Source organism: Limulus polyphemus, unplaced genomic scaffold, assembly GCF_000517525.1.
Source record: "Limulus polyphemus unplaced genomic scaffold, Limulus_polyphemus-2.1.2 Scaffold692, whole genome shotgun sequence".
NCBI classification, from domain to species: domain Eukaryota; kingdom Metazoa; phylum Arthropoda; class Merostomata; order Xiphosura; family Limulidae; genus Limulus; species Limulus polyphemus.
Genome location: NW_013666302.1, coordinates 77010 through 95475, shown reverse-complemented (window position 1 = coordinate 95475; position 18466 = coordinate 77010). Strand labels below are relative to the sequence as shown.

Here is an 18466-nt window from a genome sequence, read left to right as displayed (position 1 = left end):
GCACTATTCAGCTTAAATGCTTTTATTCAAAGTTAAATTCATGCAACTGACAGGAATTGGACATTTAGTTGTAGATAGAACTTATTCTTGGAATAATTTGGATACTTATGTAGTGATTTTTGTATGGTTTTGTGTATTCATCCCTACCTTGTTTCTGTACTTTTTTAGCATTGCTATCCTTACATTATACTTAAGTTTTGCAATAATTTTTTTTTATTACTTGTATAATATTTAGAAGAAATACTAAATATATTCCCATATGATGGGATATCTTATAACAGCATGTACTAACTAAAACAATTACAGTAGGAACTCATAAAACAAAGCAGAAAAGTAACTTAAAGTTCTACTGGACTAAGGGTAGTTTGGTGTAATGTTGTATTTACAAATTTCTTTTCTTTTTGGTCATGTTTTAGAGAAGACTTAAAAAGTAAATTTTCCTTTACCTTACATCAATATTTTATGTGGTATTCATTCTTTTTATATATATATATGTTTACTTATACCCCTGCTCGTCACTGTGCTCTGTCAATCTTTATTTATATATTTAGTCCACATATTTCTACCACCTTATTCATTCTAAGTACACAAGTAAGATTAAATTGAGTAAATTTGTATTAGAAGATCATGATATGAAGAGAATAGGATAAGCGAAATGTTTGTTCTAGCTTCAGACTGACAATCACTAGACTTTTGAATTCTCAGTTGCACTTCTTCCTCAGCTGTACTCACTGTGATAAACTTTTCATCTTCAAATGCAACAGTTACACTCCATATATACTTGGTAAACTATAGTTATTGTATTCCCCAATTTAGTTGATGAGTAGAGCCCCCTATAGGTGAGTGGAACATACTTCTTTTACGAAGTAAAGACATTAAAACTTGTTTACAGTGAATGACTTATTATTATTGAGAACTAAGTCCTTAAATCTAAAAATAATTTTTGTTGTAAGAATATATTTTAAAGTACATCGACCTTGAGTGTGTTTTGTTAACCAAAAATGATTTTTAATTCTTTATTTGGTAAAACAGTTCTGATAAAGTAAAAGGCAATGCCTCAGGGTGGCAACATTGTTTTAAACATTCATTGTTATAATTAGAGTTAGCACAAAACTCATTCAAGTTCATAACTTTCTTAGTTCTCATTATTTGTTCATGTATTGATCTGTTGGCACTTAAAATTCTGTATGCTCAGTTAATCAAGACTGCCAGATTGATCTTAAAAGTAACTGCCACAATTCTATCAAAACGCATGCAACAGTCCAGTAATTACTGATTTATGATAAACACTCACTTCAGTGCTAATCATGTACCAACCAAGGTAACTAAAATTTGTATTATGCTTCTGCACCACAGTAACCTCGATGCTCATATGCTTACTGTTAAGTTAATAGAAAATTTATCTACATGCTTCTGTAAATAAACAATTACAAAAGGATTATAAATTGACTAAAAGGTGTGTAAAAATCATTATTCATATTAACAAGAACCATCAATTTAAAGTCAAGTACTTTCATTTATCCAACTACATGGTTTTATAGAGCAAAGGTGCATTTTGAATGTTTAAAAATACAAGTAAGTTGTGGTGCGAAGAAAAACGAAGGAATCCTCAATAGTTGTGACTGTAATTAGACATCAAATTGGTCAAGGGATGGAGCTATGAGCAAAAAATCTGTACTTGAGCCATGGCTAAAAATACACCACATTTTTTTTTCTACATAAGTGTTAACAAAAAGAACAAGCCAGAAAATTAAATACTCAAAAAAAACTGTTATTTATTTACATAAAGACTTATCAAACAGGTTTTCAAAATTCTATATTAAAAGAAATAAACGGCAGACACAAAGATGTGTACAATCAACAGGAATCTCGCTTTCCAAAAGACAAGAAATCTATATTATATCTCTGCTTGTACACTCAGCAGGAACCTTGCTGTCATAGCTTACCCATAACTGTGGCAATGAATTTCCCTTTCTGAAAGACAAGAAATCTATGTCATATCTCTGCTTGTACCCATTTCTTTTTTCTGTTATACATATCCACAAACACATGTAAAAAAAATAAATGTAATGAAGAAACTAAGTTGAATGGACGGCAACTGCCTGTTATAGAAACTCATGTAGAGGGCAACATTTCAAAAGTCTTTCGTCTTCAGGTCTGTGTGTGTATGGTGTTGTGTGTCTTTACAGTATTCTGGTGGATTGTAGAGTGTGTGTTATGACTGATTGGTTTATTCGTGTTTCTAAATTGGTCGAGAGACTTCCTGTACATCAATTTAGATTATGTGCTATAATGTCTTTTTATTAAACAAATAATTTTTTTCATGTTCCTTATGATCTAATTTAGCATAGAATGTTTGATGACTATATCTTATTACAATGAAAATTGGAATAACAGTTCATGTGGTAACAAGTTATTTTATAAAAATATTTTTATTGCCGAGGGTAATATCAGCTAATAATAGTAATAAAAACTGCTTTAGAAATACATCATTTGTGAATATTTTGTATATTAATTAATATGGAAGTATATGGGGCTAAATGATAAAAAACAAAAACAGGATCATCCTCATATGTTTGTGTCTAAGAAAATGAAACTTGGGAATAACATATAACCATTTCACAATCAAAATACAGGCTATTGCAGTCTATTTTATTTCAAATAAAGTTTAAAACATACAAGTATTTCTATTGAAGAAATACATCTTTTTCTAACTTAATTTGCTTGCAAGAAGCTCGTGCTTCAAGTAATTCAATAGCATACTTGAGTCATGAATTTTCCACACGAGTTACATTTGTATTGCAGGTTTAACTCTATCTACATGGGCTTGGTTGAATTGACCAACCATGTGACCACTTTGTATTTATTTAAAGTCGTTATAGTTTTGATATTACTAACTTTTAATATCATATGTATATATTCATAAAATTTGGCAGACTTTCAGTAAACACTACAAGTCTTTCACATACAAAAAATCAATTTTTAGTGAAATATTTTTAATAAACTAAAAAAAATATTTGTCTGTGAATATATCAAGTTTTTTTTTACTAGTCTGAGTGCAAAGTGATTTTCATGTTCAGATTAAAAATACTTTTCTTCAGCTCAAAATATAAGTTGCATAATCTCTAAAACATTTTAGTTACTTACATGAAAAACAAGAAACAAAGTGCTTACCTGTACCTTCTTTTTTTTGCTGTCGACTGTCAATAACATTTAACCCTACTTTTTTAAAATTAATAGTAGTAATGCACTAAAGAACACAGAATAATAACATGCAAAATGCAGACAATGTCCCCTAACAATCACAATTTTTCTGACTTTCTAACTATGCAGTAACAGCCATTACAAATTCATCTAAGTTAATCGATATGTTTACCATGGGAATGAAGCTTGTACTAAAAGAGAAATTGACAATTCTCTGTTCAGAAAACAACATAATATAGTAAGTCATTTGATAGATGAAAACCTTGGTTTTCTATTGGTTATACATAATATAGAATTAAATGTGAGAGAGAACTATTAACAAATCCTAAAAGAGTGGGTGTGGCAAGAGGGGTATGATTTTCTATTTGATGGCTGTGTAACCAAACAAGATTGAAGGCTATAAAATTTATGCTTTGTCTGAGTGATGACGATTTTGTAGTGAGTAATTTAAATTAAATTTCACACTTATTGGAGGGGTCGTGAATAAATTAGAGAAGAGGGGATGCCTAGAAAAAAAAAAGTCACATTTCTCACGCTAGGGGAAATTCAGGATTTTTTCAATATTGCTTTATAAAATCAAGAACTTAAAACTTGTATATTATTAACTATGATTTTATGTCACAGTGTAATTAAATTTTTAATATAAGTCACTAAATACCTCGTGACATGCGCAGTAAAGGATGCCTGTGCAGATAAGGTTAAAGAACATCAAAGCAATAAAGTTTAATAAAAAAAGATGTAAACTATTACATGCCTGAAGCTTTTTAGAACAAGTAATTGTAATCTTCTGAACATCACTTTGCACTAAGACAGATCAGAGTCTGACCCACACACACTGACTCCATTTTTTTGCTAGTCCACACACCACCAACTACATGATGGAAAACTTGCTAAATGAAGAATCTTTTTTTTTTTTTCATCTCTTAATGGACAGGTCAAATAGTGCATGTCACGATGTTTTAGACTTAGTTTCAATATTTAATTAAACAACTTTATTATCATTACATACCAATAAAATTGGAATCACAATGTAGTTTTGTAATTCAAATTTTAATATATGTTTTAATTTCTTAGTTCGAAAGAAAATATTTAATAAAAATGCCAAATATGCTTTGTTGTGTGTCATATGGCATGTCTTATTGCTCAGTTTATATTTTATTATGCCTACCATACAACATCTGTAGTGGATAACAAATTAGAACCCAAACTTCAGACATTTACAAGCTAGAATATAAAATATGAACATCCCACTTTTTTGATTTGCTGAGATATCAATATATTTTGTAAACCTACAAGAATAGCTCTGCCCACTACTACACTTTTTTGAAGCCTCTTGTCTACTTAAGTATGTGTTTACAACCAATAGAAAGAGCACATTCCAAACTATGTAAATTTGACACTTGTTTGTAATTGGTTGGAAGGAGAAACTTCTATTTGATTGGAAATTTTGAAGTTTGTTGAGTAAATTATTGTTCTGAACAGAAATGAGATTTTTTTAACCCACATACAGCTTAGTTACAAAGCCAAATAAATTACTGTGGTTTTATGTGTACCAGTAGAGCACTTTGATAACTGTTTAATTTTCTAACAAGATTAATTTGTCTTCCCACCTCCATCTGAGAGAATACACAAAGCTTACAGACAGGCTTATCAAGTACGACACTTGAGTACAAATCATACTAGAAATCATTGTTTTACTTTATATTTTTTATTTATTGTGTTATGTTTTAAGGACAATGACTAAAAAGTTATGCCATTTATAAGTAAACAGTATATATATATATATATATATTTTTTTTTACATGTTCATAAGCACTTACAAACTTTGCACACCTGTACCACTAAATTCTGACCACCCTGGGAAGATAACTAACATCCAAGTTTATTATGTTGGCCCTAACTTTGTACAGAGCCATACCAAAAACATTTTCTTGCACTTTTAATAGTTTAGATAATTCTCATTTCAATCACTGTACTATAAACAAGCCAATAAATCCTCTACCACTGTGTTTTTAGAGTCAGGATTATGATATACTCTGTGGAAAAGGTCTGGTAATTGCACAGCATGAGCTTATTTGCACTGACAGTGTCATATTACAGTGCTACATAAACAATCTAATGGCAAAAGTGGTGATTCATTTCTTTATGATCAGCAGGTTTCTACTTCAGACACTAACAGTAAAATAAACATAGGAACTAGATGTGAAAAGGTTAGAAATAAAAACTTTCAGGATAAGTACTTTGAAACTTCATGGTAAATACTGAAAAGGACAGAAACATTAGTACTAAACACTTCATTTCGCATTTTTTAACTTATAATATGAGGTCGATCAAGTTGTCTGACTCGTATAGAATTAGGGTAGAGAAAATAACAGATAAACATAGTTTTCTGAAAAAAAAAACGTTTGACATTTATTTAGGAGGTTTTAGAGATTATTCACATTGTCAAAACTTAAAAATAAAAAAATATTCACTCACAAATATAAATTAATCACTAACATTTAAACCAAACAGTCTTTTATATCATGACACAAACCTCTCTTCAAGATAAAATATCTACAATTTTTTTATTACTATATACAAAGACTGTTCTTAGTTCATACAGTCTGCTCCAACATTTGCAGTCCCTTTGATAGCTTCAATGCATGAACTCCTTCCCATATAGATAGTTCTGGAATTTCTGAATGGCAAATAAGATAGCCAGACACTTTCATTCAATCACTGAGTAATTCTTCTTACTATTCAACAGCTTTTTACTTATATATATATGTTACTGGAAACAGTCCATCTTCATATTCTTGTAAGAGCACTGCCCCAATTCCAATGCCTGAAGCATCAGCCTGAACAATGAATGTTTTGTTGAAGTCTGGCATTCTAAGAATTGGTGAGTTACCCAACATGTTCTTTAATTTCTGGAATGCCACCTAGTGTGTTGTTTCCACTTCACCTTGTTGGGTAAGCCTTTCCTTGGTCAGGTCAGTCGATGGTGCAGTAATTTCAGCATAATTTGGGATGAATTTCCTATAGTATCCTGCTAACCCTAGGAAGGATCTGACTTGCTGCTTGGTCATTGGAGCTGGTGTATCTTGTATATAGGTTACCTTTTTCTTTTCTATGGCTATCTGTCGGTCCCCCACTTTATGTCCAACAAACTCCACCACAGAATATCCAATGTAGCACTTGGATGACCTGATGGTGAGGCCTGCTGCCCATACTCACTGGAACAGTTGTCTAAGTCTCTTCAGATGGTGTTCCCATCTTGCAGTGTGTGTCAGAATGTCATCCACATAGTGATCAATGTTGGTGGTGTTGTGCAGCATCCTCCTCATCATGCAGTTGAATGTTGCTGCTGAATTGACTAACCCAAATGGCATCCACTTAAATTGGTAACATCCATCTGGTGTCACAAATGCTGTCTTCTCTTTAGATTCCGTCTCCATCAGGATTTGTCAGTAACCTTTATTGGCGGTCGATCTTTGAAAAGAACCTGGCCCCATCCAGTTTTGCCATGATGGCCTATGGGTTGCCCATAGGTTCAGAGTCAAACTTTGTCACAAGGTTCAAGTTCCGAAAGTCTATGCAGAAACAGTTTGATTCATCCCTCTTCTTCATGATTACAACTGGTGAACAGTAGGCTGAATTTGAAGGCTTGTTGATTCCAGCTTCCAACATTGTCAGAATTTAAAAATATAATATTATATATGTATATGGGTTCTGTTTTTTTTTTCCAATTGTCAAAATAAATGGCTTTTACTTATATTTCTTATGTTTGGCTTCAGATTCTTCTGTGACTTGTTAGCAATAAATTCAATGATGAATAAACAGCACACACTTTACTATATATATTTGGAACAAGTTAAATGTATGTACAATAAAGTATTCACACTACAGAGAACATAAGCATATTGTAAACATTATATCAGTATATATATAGTTCTCCTCTTCTTGTCAAAAGTCCACTTAGGCCTGTTCAATTACTTTAGAATCTCAGTTGACAAGCCAAACTATTTTCTCTAACATTATCTCAATTTTAGTCTGGTGTGATTCACTTACGATTGTGGTCTTCTTTCTTCTGAAGATCATATGTACCTTTTGTCAAAGTGCACTCAGGCTGATTCAATTACTTTACAATTTCGCTTTGACAGAATTAAACTTTTTTTTTTATTTCTTTTTCCACTATAGTTTCACTCTTGTATCTATCAAAAGTTAGGCCTATCACATCTACGGTACTTCACTTCACACCAACTATATTCTCTTTGCTTTTATCTGTCTGATACTGTCTGTCTGTGGCTTACCGCTTGCCTCACGCTATTTATATCTTTATTACATAGTCGTCTGGCCACTTTCTATATTCTCGACACCAATTAGTTATTAACAATCGTCTGCTTTTAACTCTTATTATAACAAAATTCAAAAATAATAAAATATTCACTCAAAAATATAAATTAATCACAAATATTTAAAGCAAACAGTCTTTTATATCATGACACAAATAAAATTTGAAATTTTTCAGATGAAAAAAGTATTTTTAATCTTAGCACAAAAAAGCACTTTGCACTCAGAGCAGTGAACATCCTGATTCCATATATTCAAGGACAAATTCTTAGCAAAAATACTTAATTAAAATTCTGATTTTTTTGTCTACACAAGACCTGTAATGTTTACTAAAAGTTTGAACGATTTTGTGAAGATACACAAAACATGTTAAAAGTTATAGTACGAAAATCTCTGATGGTCACATGGTTGGTGTAATCCACCAAGTCAGTAGCAAAAGAGTTCATGTATATTTTCAAATTTATTCCTACTTTTGTTAAACCTGCTTTACCTCAAGCATGAGTTGGCAATAACCAAACTTCAGGAAACAATGTCATCAGTACTCTCTAATAACCTTCATATACATCTTCCTATTGAATAAATTTGTACATACAGTTTTTAAAGTACTTTCATCTAGGTTGGTGATAGATGATCATTAGCTTTATGGAAATCCAAATCTTCATCTCTGGTAAAAGTTAGTCCACACTGAGGTTCCTGCATAAAAAAATTAACATTAAATGTTTCGTGTACTTAAAAAAACCTTGACCTCTTTTTTTTTTTTTGCAAATGGGAATAACTGCTGAAAGTTTAAAATACTGAATGCTCCCAATTACATTTATTAAATGGTATTCACTAATTATATATAAGATTTATAAATTACTTTTTCACACAACCTACACATATTTACACAAAGCTACACAATGGGTTATCTATGCTCTGACCACTGTGGGTAATGAAATTCAATCTTTAGCATTGTAAGCCTTCACAGCTGCCAGGGGGCATCTCAAAATATACAGTTAAATTGCAACTAAAATAGTTTCTTCCAAAACAAATATAAATACTTTTATGACATGTCAGATAAAATTCTGTATAGCATTAGGCTGATAATCCAGTTAATTGACTGGTCAGCTGATAGCTCATTATTTGTCCATAAGTTATCTGAATACCCTTGAAGAGTAGCAAACAGGTTATATAAGAATAATATGAGCAATTATCAGGTATAATCATTTTATATAATGTCATTCAAGCCCCACCAATAAGTAAGAGCTTCGTTACTTATTTTGTTGCTTCAGTCTAACCCCTAGCAAACAGGTTAACTAAGCTGGCTATGTGATCCGATATTATTTGTATTTCCACTTTTGAAGTTCAAAACATTGGATTACATTATCAATAATATTTAAAAACTGCTTGTACCTATTATCTTCTTTCTACTTTCAATTTTTGTAACAGATAAATTCCACTGAATATAATTTTTTTTTTTTTATAAGTTTGTAAGTTACTAGAGTAGGTTGATTTTGGTACTTTTGGTAGTTATATTATATTTCATGTGGGGTAAGAACATTATGAAGTTAAACTATGTGTAGGCTTGATGGTGTATTATTTGGATTGGTGGAATATTTTTCAACTGTGTACTTACTAGTTGAAATACAAAGATTATTCTAGAAATAGGTTGCAGTGCTGCTGCTGGCTTATAGTTGTCCAAGAGGGAAACTTTGTAAGATATAAGTTAAAATGTTATTCTGTCAGTGAAAGAGAAGAGTTTTCATAACCTTGAGTATCAAGAATTAGTTTTTAAACAGGGAAGTGAGAGCTTTATTCTACCATTTTATTGCTGACTCAACAAAGTCATATCTGGTCATGAAAATATCTGAAAGGTTTACACACCACCACAATGATAAAACAATGGCAACTAAGTGTAAATGTTGTTCAGTAAGGTATGTAGCACATCTGACCATATTATAAAACATTTAATAAACTCTTACCTACACACTTTTTGACTGAGAAAAAAAAAGAAAGCAAGAGAAGCATCAGGCTAAAGACAATATTAGCTTATTGTCATTTGCACAGTCCAATTTTTAAAACATTCTGATGAAGTGGATGTGCTTTGGTTACTAGTTTACGCATATCTGTGTAAGTAAACAAAGGCAACTGTAGCATAAATCACGTGTTACAAACAAAGTTCCCCGGTAGGACAGTGGTACATCTTTAGATTTACAACGCTAAAATAAGGGGTTCAATTCCCCTCAGTGGAAACAGAAGATAGCCTGTAGTGGCTTCATTATAAGTATGTTATAGGCACAGAAGAAGTGCTGAGTAGAACTTCATTCAAACAATATATATATATATATACACACACATACACATGTATATATATAAACTAATGTATAAATTTTGTTCAGATTACATAACAAACCTTAGACATTTAGCATGTTAAAATGTGTCAAAAAAAATTAAAAGCTCTAACAGGAAATGTCTTCAGTTCACTTTCCCACCTAAAATTGGAAATTTAGTAATTTATTTTGTATAATATGGCCTATTATAATCTTAGATACTGATCAATAACTGGTGTTCACTATAAGTTCCAATTTTTTGTTAGAAAATTTTATTGTAGAATAGCTAAAACGAGTAGAACATTGAAACACAATGACAACATAAACATATATGCAGACAACAAATTAGCTGTGTGTTCATTGATACTATTATTTCAGGTGCACTACAAAACATCAGTTCTATCATACCTGCAACATTCATTGTTTTATAATGATTTCATTTTTGTTATTAGTGGTTACGATATATATATATTATCAGATCTATGATTATCATATAAATAATTTACATAAATTCCAGTTCATCTGCCAATAAAGCATTATATTCCAAAAATTATGATTTTCAAAACACGATATTTTGCAAAATGAAATACAAACATTTGGTAATATATTAGATCCATTATACCAGAATTGTAGATTCATTCACAGAGAAGATGTATGTCAAATATTGTGACTGTATGTCAAGTCATTTGGAAATAACAATGGAAGTACAGTCATGGTTTTTACAAACTTCAGGAGGCCCTCAGGGCATTTGAGTTGTAATTATGTTCATAAAAAAAATTATCATATTTTAAAGCATTTCTTGCCCTATCAAAACATGTATGATATATTACATATGGTACTTAATACCATTCACAAAAAAGATTTAGTTAGAGTCAACTTTCATATAATGATGCAGAGTCATCACCTTAAAGCCTTACCAAACAGAAACTGTGTTAAAAATTATAACATTTTAAAAGAATTTTATTAAAGTTATTTCTAAACTTAAAGATATAAGGTAGAAAAAGATGTGTGTTAACTTTTTAAAAAATATACCTTAATTTGAGAATATTATTGCAAGAGGACAACAATATGTTCAGAAATATTAAAATATACAAGGTAAAATGCAAAAATTTTTAACCCTAGAATGCTAGCATTGGGGTCACCATTGACCCCTATAAAAGTTAAACCTGTATACAAAACTAACCATTCTAGGGTTAATTACTGTTGATATTTCTCTGAACTTACAACATCTAACTGGTCAACTTAACAAACTAACTTAATTAAACAATCAAATGTTCAACCCTAACATATACTATCAAAAATTGAATATATTAAGTTCAACTTGCCAATTACCAAATATTTATTTAAAAATATCATATAAATGTTATAAAAATTCTTCATGTATATCTTAGGCTCTTTGATTTTCATGTGGTATCATTTTTAAAAACACGTTTCAAAAATATGGATTTTGAACTACATGTATCAAAGTTTCATAATTATTTCATTATACAAAGTAAGGACAAATTCAAAATAATTATCTTCCATTAATAAAATTAACAATTGGCATGAAGAGGAGATCCAATTAAACTGAAGAAACCTCATTTTTGTGAACATTTTTTACCTTTGAGGTATATGAAATACCAGGAATTTCTTTTCCTTTTACTATAGACAAGTGAACATGAAGTTTAAAACGTTTTTCACACCTACATTCATATGGGCATGTGTACTAATTTTACATTCAAGAAAAACCTTTTATACTTCTTACTTTCCCGTGGAAGTTGTTTAGTACTGTGTGGTTTCAAAACCAAGATCACTTTGTTTTAGGTTATTTTTAGTCTCTTTCCTTCAAGTCAGTCAATTCAAATGTCCAGTTTTAATTCAGCATAACACTTTCTGCTGTTATTCTTGCTACTAAAGTTACTATTCTTAACTACAATGTAATCAATGCATGTGAGAAAGCACACCTGTACCCAGAATGAAATATAAAGGCTGTATCATTAAGATTAATGGCTATGAAGCTAAACATTATTGAACACCTTAATGAATCTACCCTACTGTATGATGTTGTTATCTATCATACTCACAGTATAAAAACCACAAGCTGACTAGTTGTTGTAATAACATGGAATATGTTGGCAAACACTTCTAAAAAGTTCTAATGATAAATATAGTTTCTGACTTTTATTGGTAAAAATATTATTACACATTTTGTAAAATTTTCACTAATGAAAACAATTTTTCATTATTCTTCAGTATTTCGTTAAATATAAAATTTAAATCAGTGACTACACACAAGAATCCTTTTAAATACACTTTACACAAAAAGTTTTAAGAACATCATATGAAATACTATAAAATCCCATGAAACAATGTTGAAAGCTGTCTGTTCTCAGTTTCTAATTCCAGTGAAACACCAAATTAGGTAACTAAAGATGTATTTCTTTTACAGATAAATTCAAGTTTCTGTCATGAATTTGTTTAAGCTTCCTGAGCATGGTCCCAGCCATTTACTAATGTTCATATGTATCCAAAAACGAACAAAGGTTCATGTCTTGTTACAGTCTTGCAAGTAAGGCTAATAAACAAAATGCACTCTGATCTTGTTTAGAGACTCTTCAGGGAGTTGTCACATGATGTTAGTTTTGCATGGAAATGGTACCAGACAGGTGATGTTATGTCATCAGGGTATTTGTATACATTTTGAGTCATGAAATTACACAGCATTAAGATTGGGTTTGAACAATGAAATAAGATACTTAATTATTCTTTAATGATATTCTTTAATGTTGATATATAATCAACATCTTTTGTTGTTGCATTTCTTCACAATAGTTATTTTACTGGTTGAATCCAATTTAGAATTTGTTAACGTTTTTAGGTTACTTGCTCTCTATTATTTTTGTAATATACAGATCAGCATATGTGTTTTGGGTAGCAGGACTAGAAAAGTAAATATTGCTTGCTTATAATAAACATCAGTTTATATATTTCCATTATTGTTTATAATACGCACGCCTAGAAATGGAAGATGTACTTTGCTATGTTCTACTCCTACCTAACTGTCAAAAGTTACATTTAAATTCATCATTTCATAGCAAAAACATTTTTTTTGGTTCTGCCTTTCTTTGTAGTTCCAGGTTAAAGCAAAATTTGACCATTAACCATTCAACAAAGTGGAACTGAAACATCAGAAAAAACAAAAATAATGACTTTCTTGCAGTTAGGTATTTCAGTCTTTAAAGATGTCAATTAAAAATATCTTCTTCCTGGTAAATATGATAAATGTATGCTGATCAAATCATACATAAAATTTCTTACCATGCATACTAAACCTTTAGAAGGATCAAACTTCAAAACTTCAATTTTCCCCTTGTGATTTCCTGTTACAATCTATAAAGAAAAGTAGGTATCACTAAAACAATATGTTCACAGAATTATATACTTATATTAAAAACAGGAATTGTGTTTTAATTTATTTTTATTATGTTAGATGATATCAATAGTAACTCAAAAAACATGATGTTCTTATAAATTCTCAAAGTTATAAAATGTTTGAATCTTCCTTTTTCTTGTAATTTAATAACTTAACTGTTAGTGATATCAAGTATCAAAGTCATGCATTGAATTGTAATGATTTAATCCACAGATTACAAATTGTTGAGACTACTATTCTACCCTCTTGTAGCAATAATACATTAAATACAAGTTTGACTAAATCTATTTGTTGACAACTGACTGGAGAAATTTTTATACAGTTTTAATACTGGGTGTAGAAACATTAAATTGGAAAATATGTTTAATGTAATGTTTTAAAATTGGATTATAAAGACTTTGTGAAAGATATGGCTATCTAGCAATGCTATTATTACTGGTTATTATTTAGAGTTTTATTTGAAGGTTACATTTAAAGTAAACATATGATCAATAAGCATGAAGAGGAATCCCAAAATTAAACTGTTTAGTAACTTCAAGCTATAGGGCTCATTCATAAAACAAAAGCTATTCAACATTTGTTAGTCCACGATAACATAAGTGGCTGAAGACAAGAACTGGTAGGAGTTTCAAACTGTTTCTTTGTGGTTTGACTTTTCAGGGAGGCTCACATTCAAAGTTACATATGAAGCAAGGTATATATATATATTTACTAAAAATGACTTAATGAATTTCTCAGTTCTTGTGCATATTTTATCAAGACATCTCTCCACTCTGGGATACAGATCTCTAGGAATCATTAACTGCCTTTGTGATCAGAAGTTTTGGTTTGTCATGTCATAAGGGAAACAGATTTGTGGTGGTTTGTTTTCCCAGGTAAATTAAACTTGGTGTTAATTTGATGACCTGAAGAGTAGCCCTTTAAAGTGTTGTAGGTCTTTAAGACTTGTCTTTCAAACTCAAGTTAAAACCATAGAGTTAGAACTTGGTTCCCAAGTTGGTAATTTATTGTTAGGTTAAGTGTTTGTGTCTTTTTTTGTCTAGTCACTAAACAGCACTTGTAATATTTAACAACTATTTGATTTACAGACTTTGTAGACAATTTAAAATAACATCATACTGTGTACTTAAAAATTAGTCTAAAAATCCAAAAATATACAAAGCAAAGAACGTTAATCGATCACTAGCATGATCTAAAATACTATTCTACTTGGTAAATAAAGGGTATTTTTCTTAATTGCTAAATTCACATTCCTGGTTTATGATGATGCTTATGGGTAACACAAAAACTAATTGTACTGTATCACTTTCACTCCAGCATATGATATCTAAAACAAAAGTGTAAAAATTGTTTACTGCATTTTGTGACATTAGTGCTACTACATATATCATATACTTGGAGTCAGAAATATTCACTTCATTATGTCACTTTCCAATCAATATATATTTTATATACATAGTTTAAAAAAACAAAAAACAGTCAGGGTAGTGTACAACTTCCAGGTAGTATTGTAAGAAAGTGTTAAAATTACTCATGCTATTGTATCACTTTTATTACAGTATTTCTTATCTAAAAGTTTAACAAAATTATTCAGTATGTTGTGTTACCCTATACATGTTGTACCAAAAAAGTGTCAAACTATTTACTTTATTAATACTCCATTTTCATACTAGCATCAAAAACTATCAAATATTTCACTGTATTTTGAAATGTTCACACTAACAGACATTAGTGACAAACGTTGTCAATGCTGAAAGGCTCCAGGAGCAAAGTCAGCTAGCAACACAATCTTTCTAGAAAAGCAATCAGAGATGCATAAAAATGCTGGTTCTCCAGCTGCTTACCTGTTTTTGCCAGTAAGTATGTGTGAGTAAACCAGTAATATTCTTAACCATTCGCATTAGGGATCCATATTTTACTTGTACCACAAGTTGCAACCATGGTGTTTACAGGCATTAGTTTGCTTGTCTCTATAAACCAAGTGACATATTGCACTAAGAACTGTGGTCAAATGGTTGAACTGGTGTGCACTAACAATTCTCATCACTAAGCTGGATTACGTAGTTTTGCAAAAATAAATGTGGGAAAAGCTTTTATGCACAATTAATAGAACATGGACAGAACTTTTTACAGATTATGTAACTTTTGAAAAATAAAATCTTGTAATATTTAATGTAATATTTGTTTCCATTCACAGCTTTGAAAAGATTTTATTGTGATATGTTTTTTAAATAAAGAATGTTTACCTTTGTTGTAGATTTCAATTACTGATTTTTTGATCTTTCTAAAACTTTCAAATAAATTTTATATTCTATAAAACTGTAAACTTTATCTTTGTTTTGATTTGAAAAATACTACATGCAGTTTTACTGTGTTTACAGTTACTGATGTACAATAAAAGTTAATTTGTTTACTAAAATTACAAGTCAGCTGACTTCTCTTATTGTTTCATTTAATATATGTAATAAGTTTTAACCTATTTTATATTCATGCATACATTTGGTTTTATTACTTTACTTTGCCCATTCAAGCAGTTATTTAGATAGATGATGCCTAATGTAAACATGTCCTAAGAAAGAACAGCTTAGTTGGTGAATTAAAGCTTGATATGGTTAAATGTAAAACTATCTTACTAAGCCTACTTCATTTTGTTTCATGAAAAACACTTATTTTCCTCTCATACTGCAACTTCATAAGTCAAATAAGTGCAAAACAATAAAACAAGCTTTTCACAAGATTAAAAAAAATGACTGAAATAATGGTGGAAGTTGTACACAAACACCTTTTCTTCTGGCAACATAACACTGAGCTAGGTTTTTATCACTTTACTTGGACCTCTACACAGATCTCAACAGAATTCAAAAATAAATTGGCTTACATAGTTGAAAAGAACAGAAAAATAACTTTCATTACATGTTTTGGTCACAAAGCTGAAATGTAGGCAAGTATGTCCCACCATGGTAATTGAGGTTGAGAAATAGTGATTGGCTAAAACTGACAAAAATACACTACTACTGAAATTACAAGGTTCAAACTGGTGTTATTTCATGGAAAACTTTAATATTTTCTACTTGAGGTCTATGACTGATGTATTACGCTCAGAAAAAATTCAGGAAATTCACAAACTGATGTTTTGTTAAGAGTGTACTGAAATAAAACCCAAAATAAAAAGCATGCAATTTAAATTATTTACATGCAAAATTAATAAAATTAAACAACTTTAACTTTTAAAAAATAAATTTCAAATCTGAAGTATTTAAAAAAATGTGTTAAAGAGCTATTGCAACTTTATTTTTTTAAATATCTTTAATTTAATAGTGCAATTTTGCTCTTGAGCAGATAGGCCTTGCTTGGCACTATAGAGTTAAATATAAAGTCAATATTTAAACAACATACACAAAGACTTTTCCTCGGTATATTGGCAACAATATTCTTTACACAAAGAAACTGCACAAAGCATCACTAGCTAAGACAATATTTTTATCTACTGATAAAATATTTAAATACTTCATAAGCACTACCGAATCATTTAATATCTCTTATTTCTTGCCAACCATTTTATATTAAAATGAGTAAAAAATCGGAAATATTTTTACAATAACATAAATGATGCAGTGCAAGTTACAGATGCACCATTAACTCAGTTTTCTTCATCAAAATTCACTGAGCAGGTATAACCAATATATCCTTCCGCAAAATCAAAATTTAACATATAACAGTTATAATTACAAGTCAGTTACTCTGGCTAACGTTGTATAATATATTAGATATACACATGAACACAAAGGTTCATAAAGTATATGAGAGATGAATGAATTGAAAAAAAAAGAAGAATTATGATATTAACAATTTTAAAATAAATTTCTTTAAGGAAGGCAAATAATGTAGACTCTTTGCATGCTCAGATTCTGAAATTCTAAGAACAATTCAAGTTTAAGGTGTGACATTAACCAAAATTATTTCATAACATTATCACCACCTCATAGAATGGTCTTTGTTCTTACTTCATGTGTATGCAAGATATTTCAGAATTTTAATGCTATTGCCAGTATAAAAAAACAAACACAAGCTTATTGTGGCATAGTTTTTGGATTTAAATTTGAAGATTATTAACAAAAAAAACCATAAATACATAAAATCAAAATCAGAAACTTACCATATTTTTAAAAACATCTAAGCATAAAACCATTGCCTTGCCAGCTCCGTAGAAACAACACTGCAAACTGAGATCCTATTTAAAAAATAAAAATAGATCTGAAAATAATGATCATTAAATAATCAGCAATCTATAGTACCATAACATAATATTCATAATGTACTATGGGTTGCTTTTTTTTCGTTCATTCAAAATAATGAAACAGGAATAGTTTTTTTCTCTGTTTTAAAATTTGACAGGTAGATTTCACTCTGATTCTTTCAATACAACTTCTAACATTTGAACAATTTTTCACAACCAGAAAAAGAAAAAAATTTTTATCTAAAAATCAGCATGTTTTTTTGTTCCTCTTTCATCTGAAAATGTTGATGGGCTACAAGAGCTGGTACATGCTATCTCATTATATTATATGTAACTGCATGCATCAAAATATCAACAATTATATGTAATATATACCATCTATAAATATGTTACAAAGTATTTTTCTTCAACAGTGGAATATTAGCTTACACTATAAGCTTTCATCCTCCATTACAAAATGGTTCTGAAAATTCAAGCATGTTGCCAGTTGTCATTATCAACAACAATATTAATTATCAATAGGATATTTATTCATACACTTTATAAATCCAGATTTTTATCTTACTCTGTTACATTAATTTTGATTATGAAGAGTCCAAAATCTTACCAAGACTCCCTTTCTCTTACCTGTCTTCTGTAACAACGAACAAGCCCATCAAAGGATGATACAAGCAACTTATCCCCCAGCACCTCCATGCCTGTTGCTGAAGATTTACAATCTAATGTTTTCTCAAGTTTACCAGTCTGAAATTATAAAAACAAAAAACAATGCAATACACAAGCTACATTAAATAATCTTTGTCAAGCAAATATAAGAAAATTAATATGAAGTATTAAAAAACTAAAAATAGTCCTGTCAGTGCACTATTTGATGTTTGATCATGAAATTGTATTTTAAGAGCATTTCTTGGATATTTTAAATTACTGATGTACACTGAGTGGTAATAAGTAAATAGACTCCAAATTTTT

General features: G+C 30.0%; 1 protein-coding gene across 1 annotated transcript in view; it reads right to left on the bottom strand.

Moving 5' to 3' along the window:
* Positions 1-164: 164 nt before the first annotated feature.
* LOC106460000 overlaps positions 165-18466 on the bottom strand; it is an 89452-nt gene continuing 71150 nt past the window's right edge. The window contains exons 19-23 of the mRNA XM_022386592.1: positions 18125-18241; positions 17417-17491; positions 13146-13217; positions 8146-8232; positions 165-1974 (exon numbers count right to left, since the gene is read on the bottom strand). Coding sequence (XP_022242300.1) covers positions 8152-8232; positions 13146-13217; positions 17417-17491; positions 18125-18241 — 345 coding nt within the window. The 3' untranslated portion in view covers positions 165-1974; positions 8146-8151. The remainder of the gene's footprint in view (positions 1975-8145; positions 8233-13145; positions 13218-17416; positions 17492-18124; positions 18242-18466) is intronic.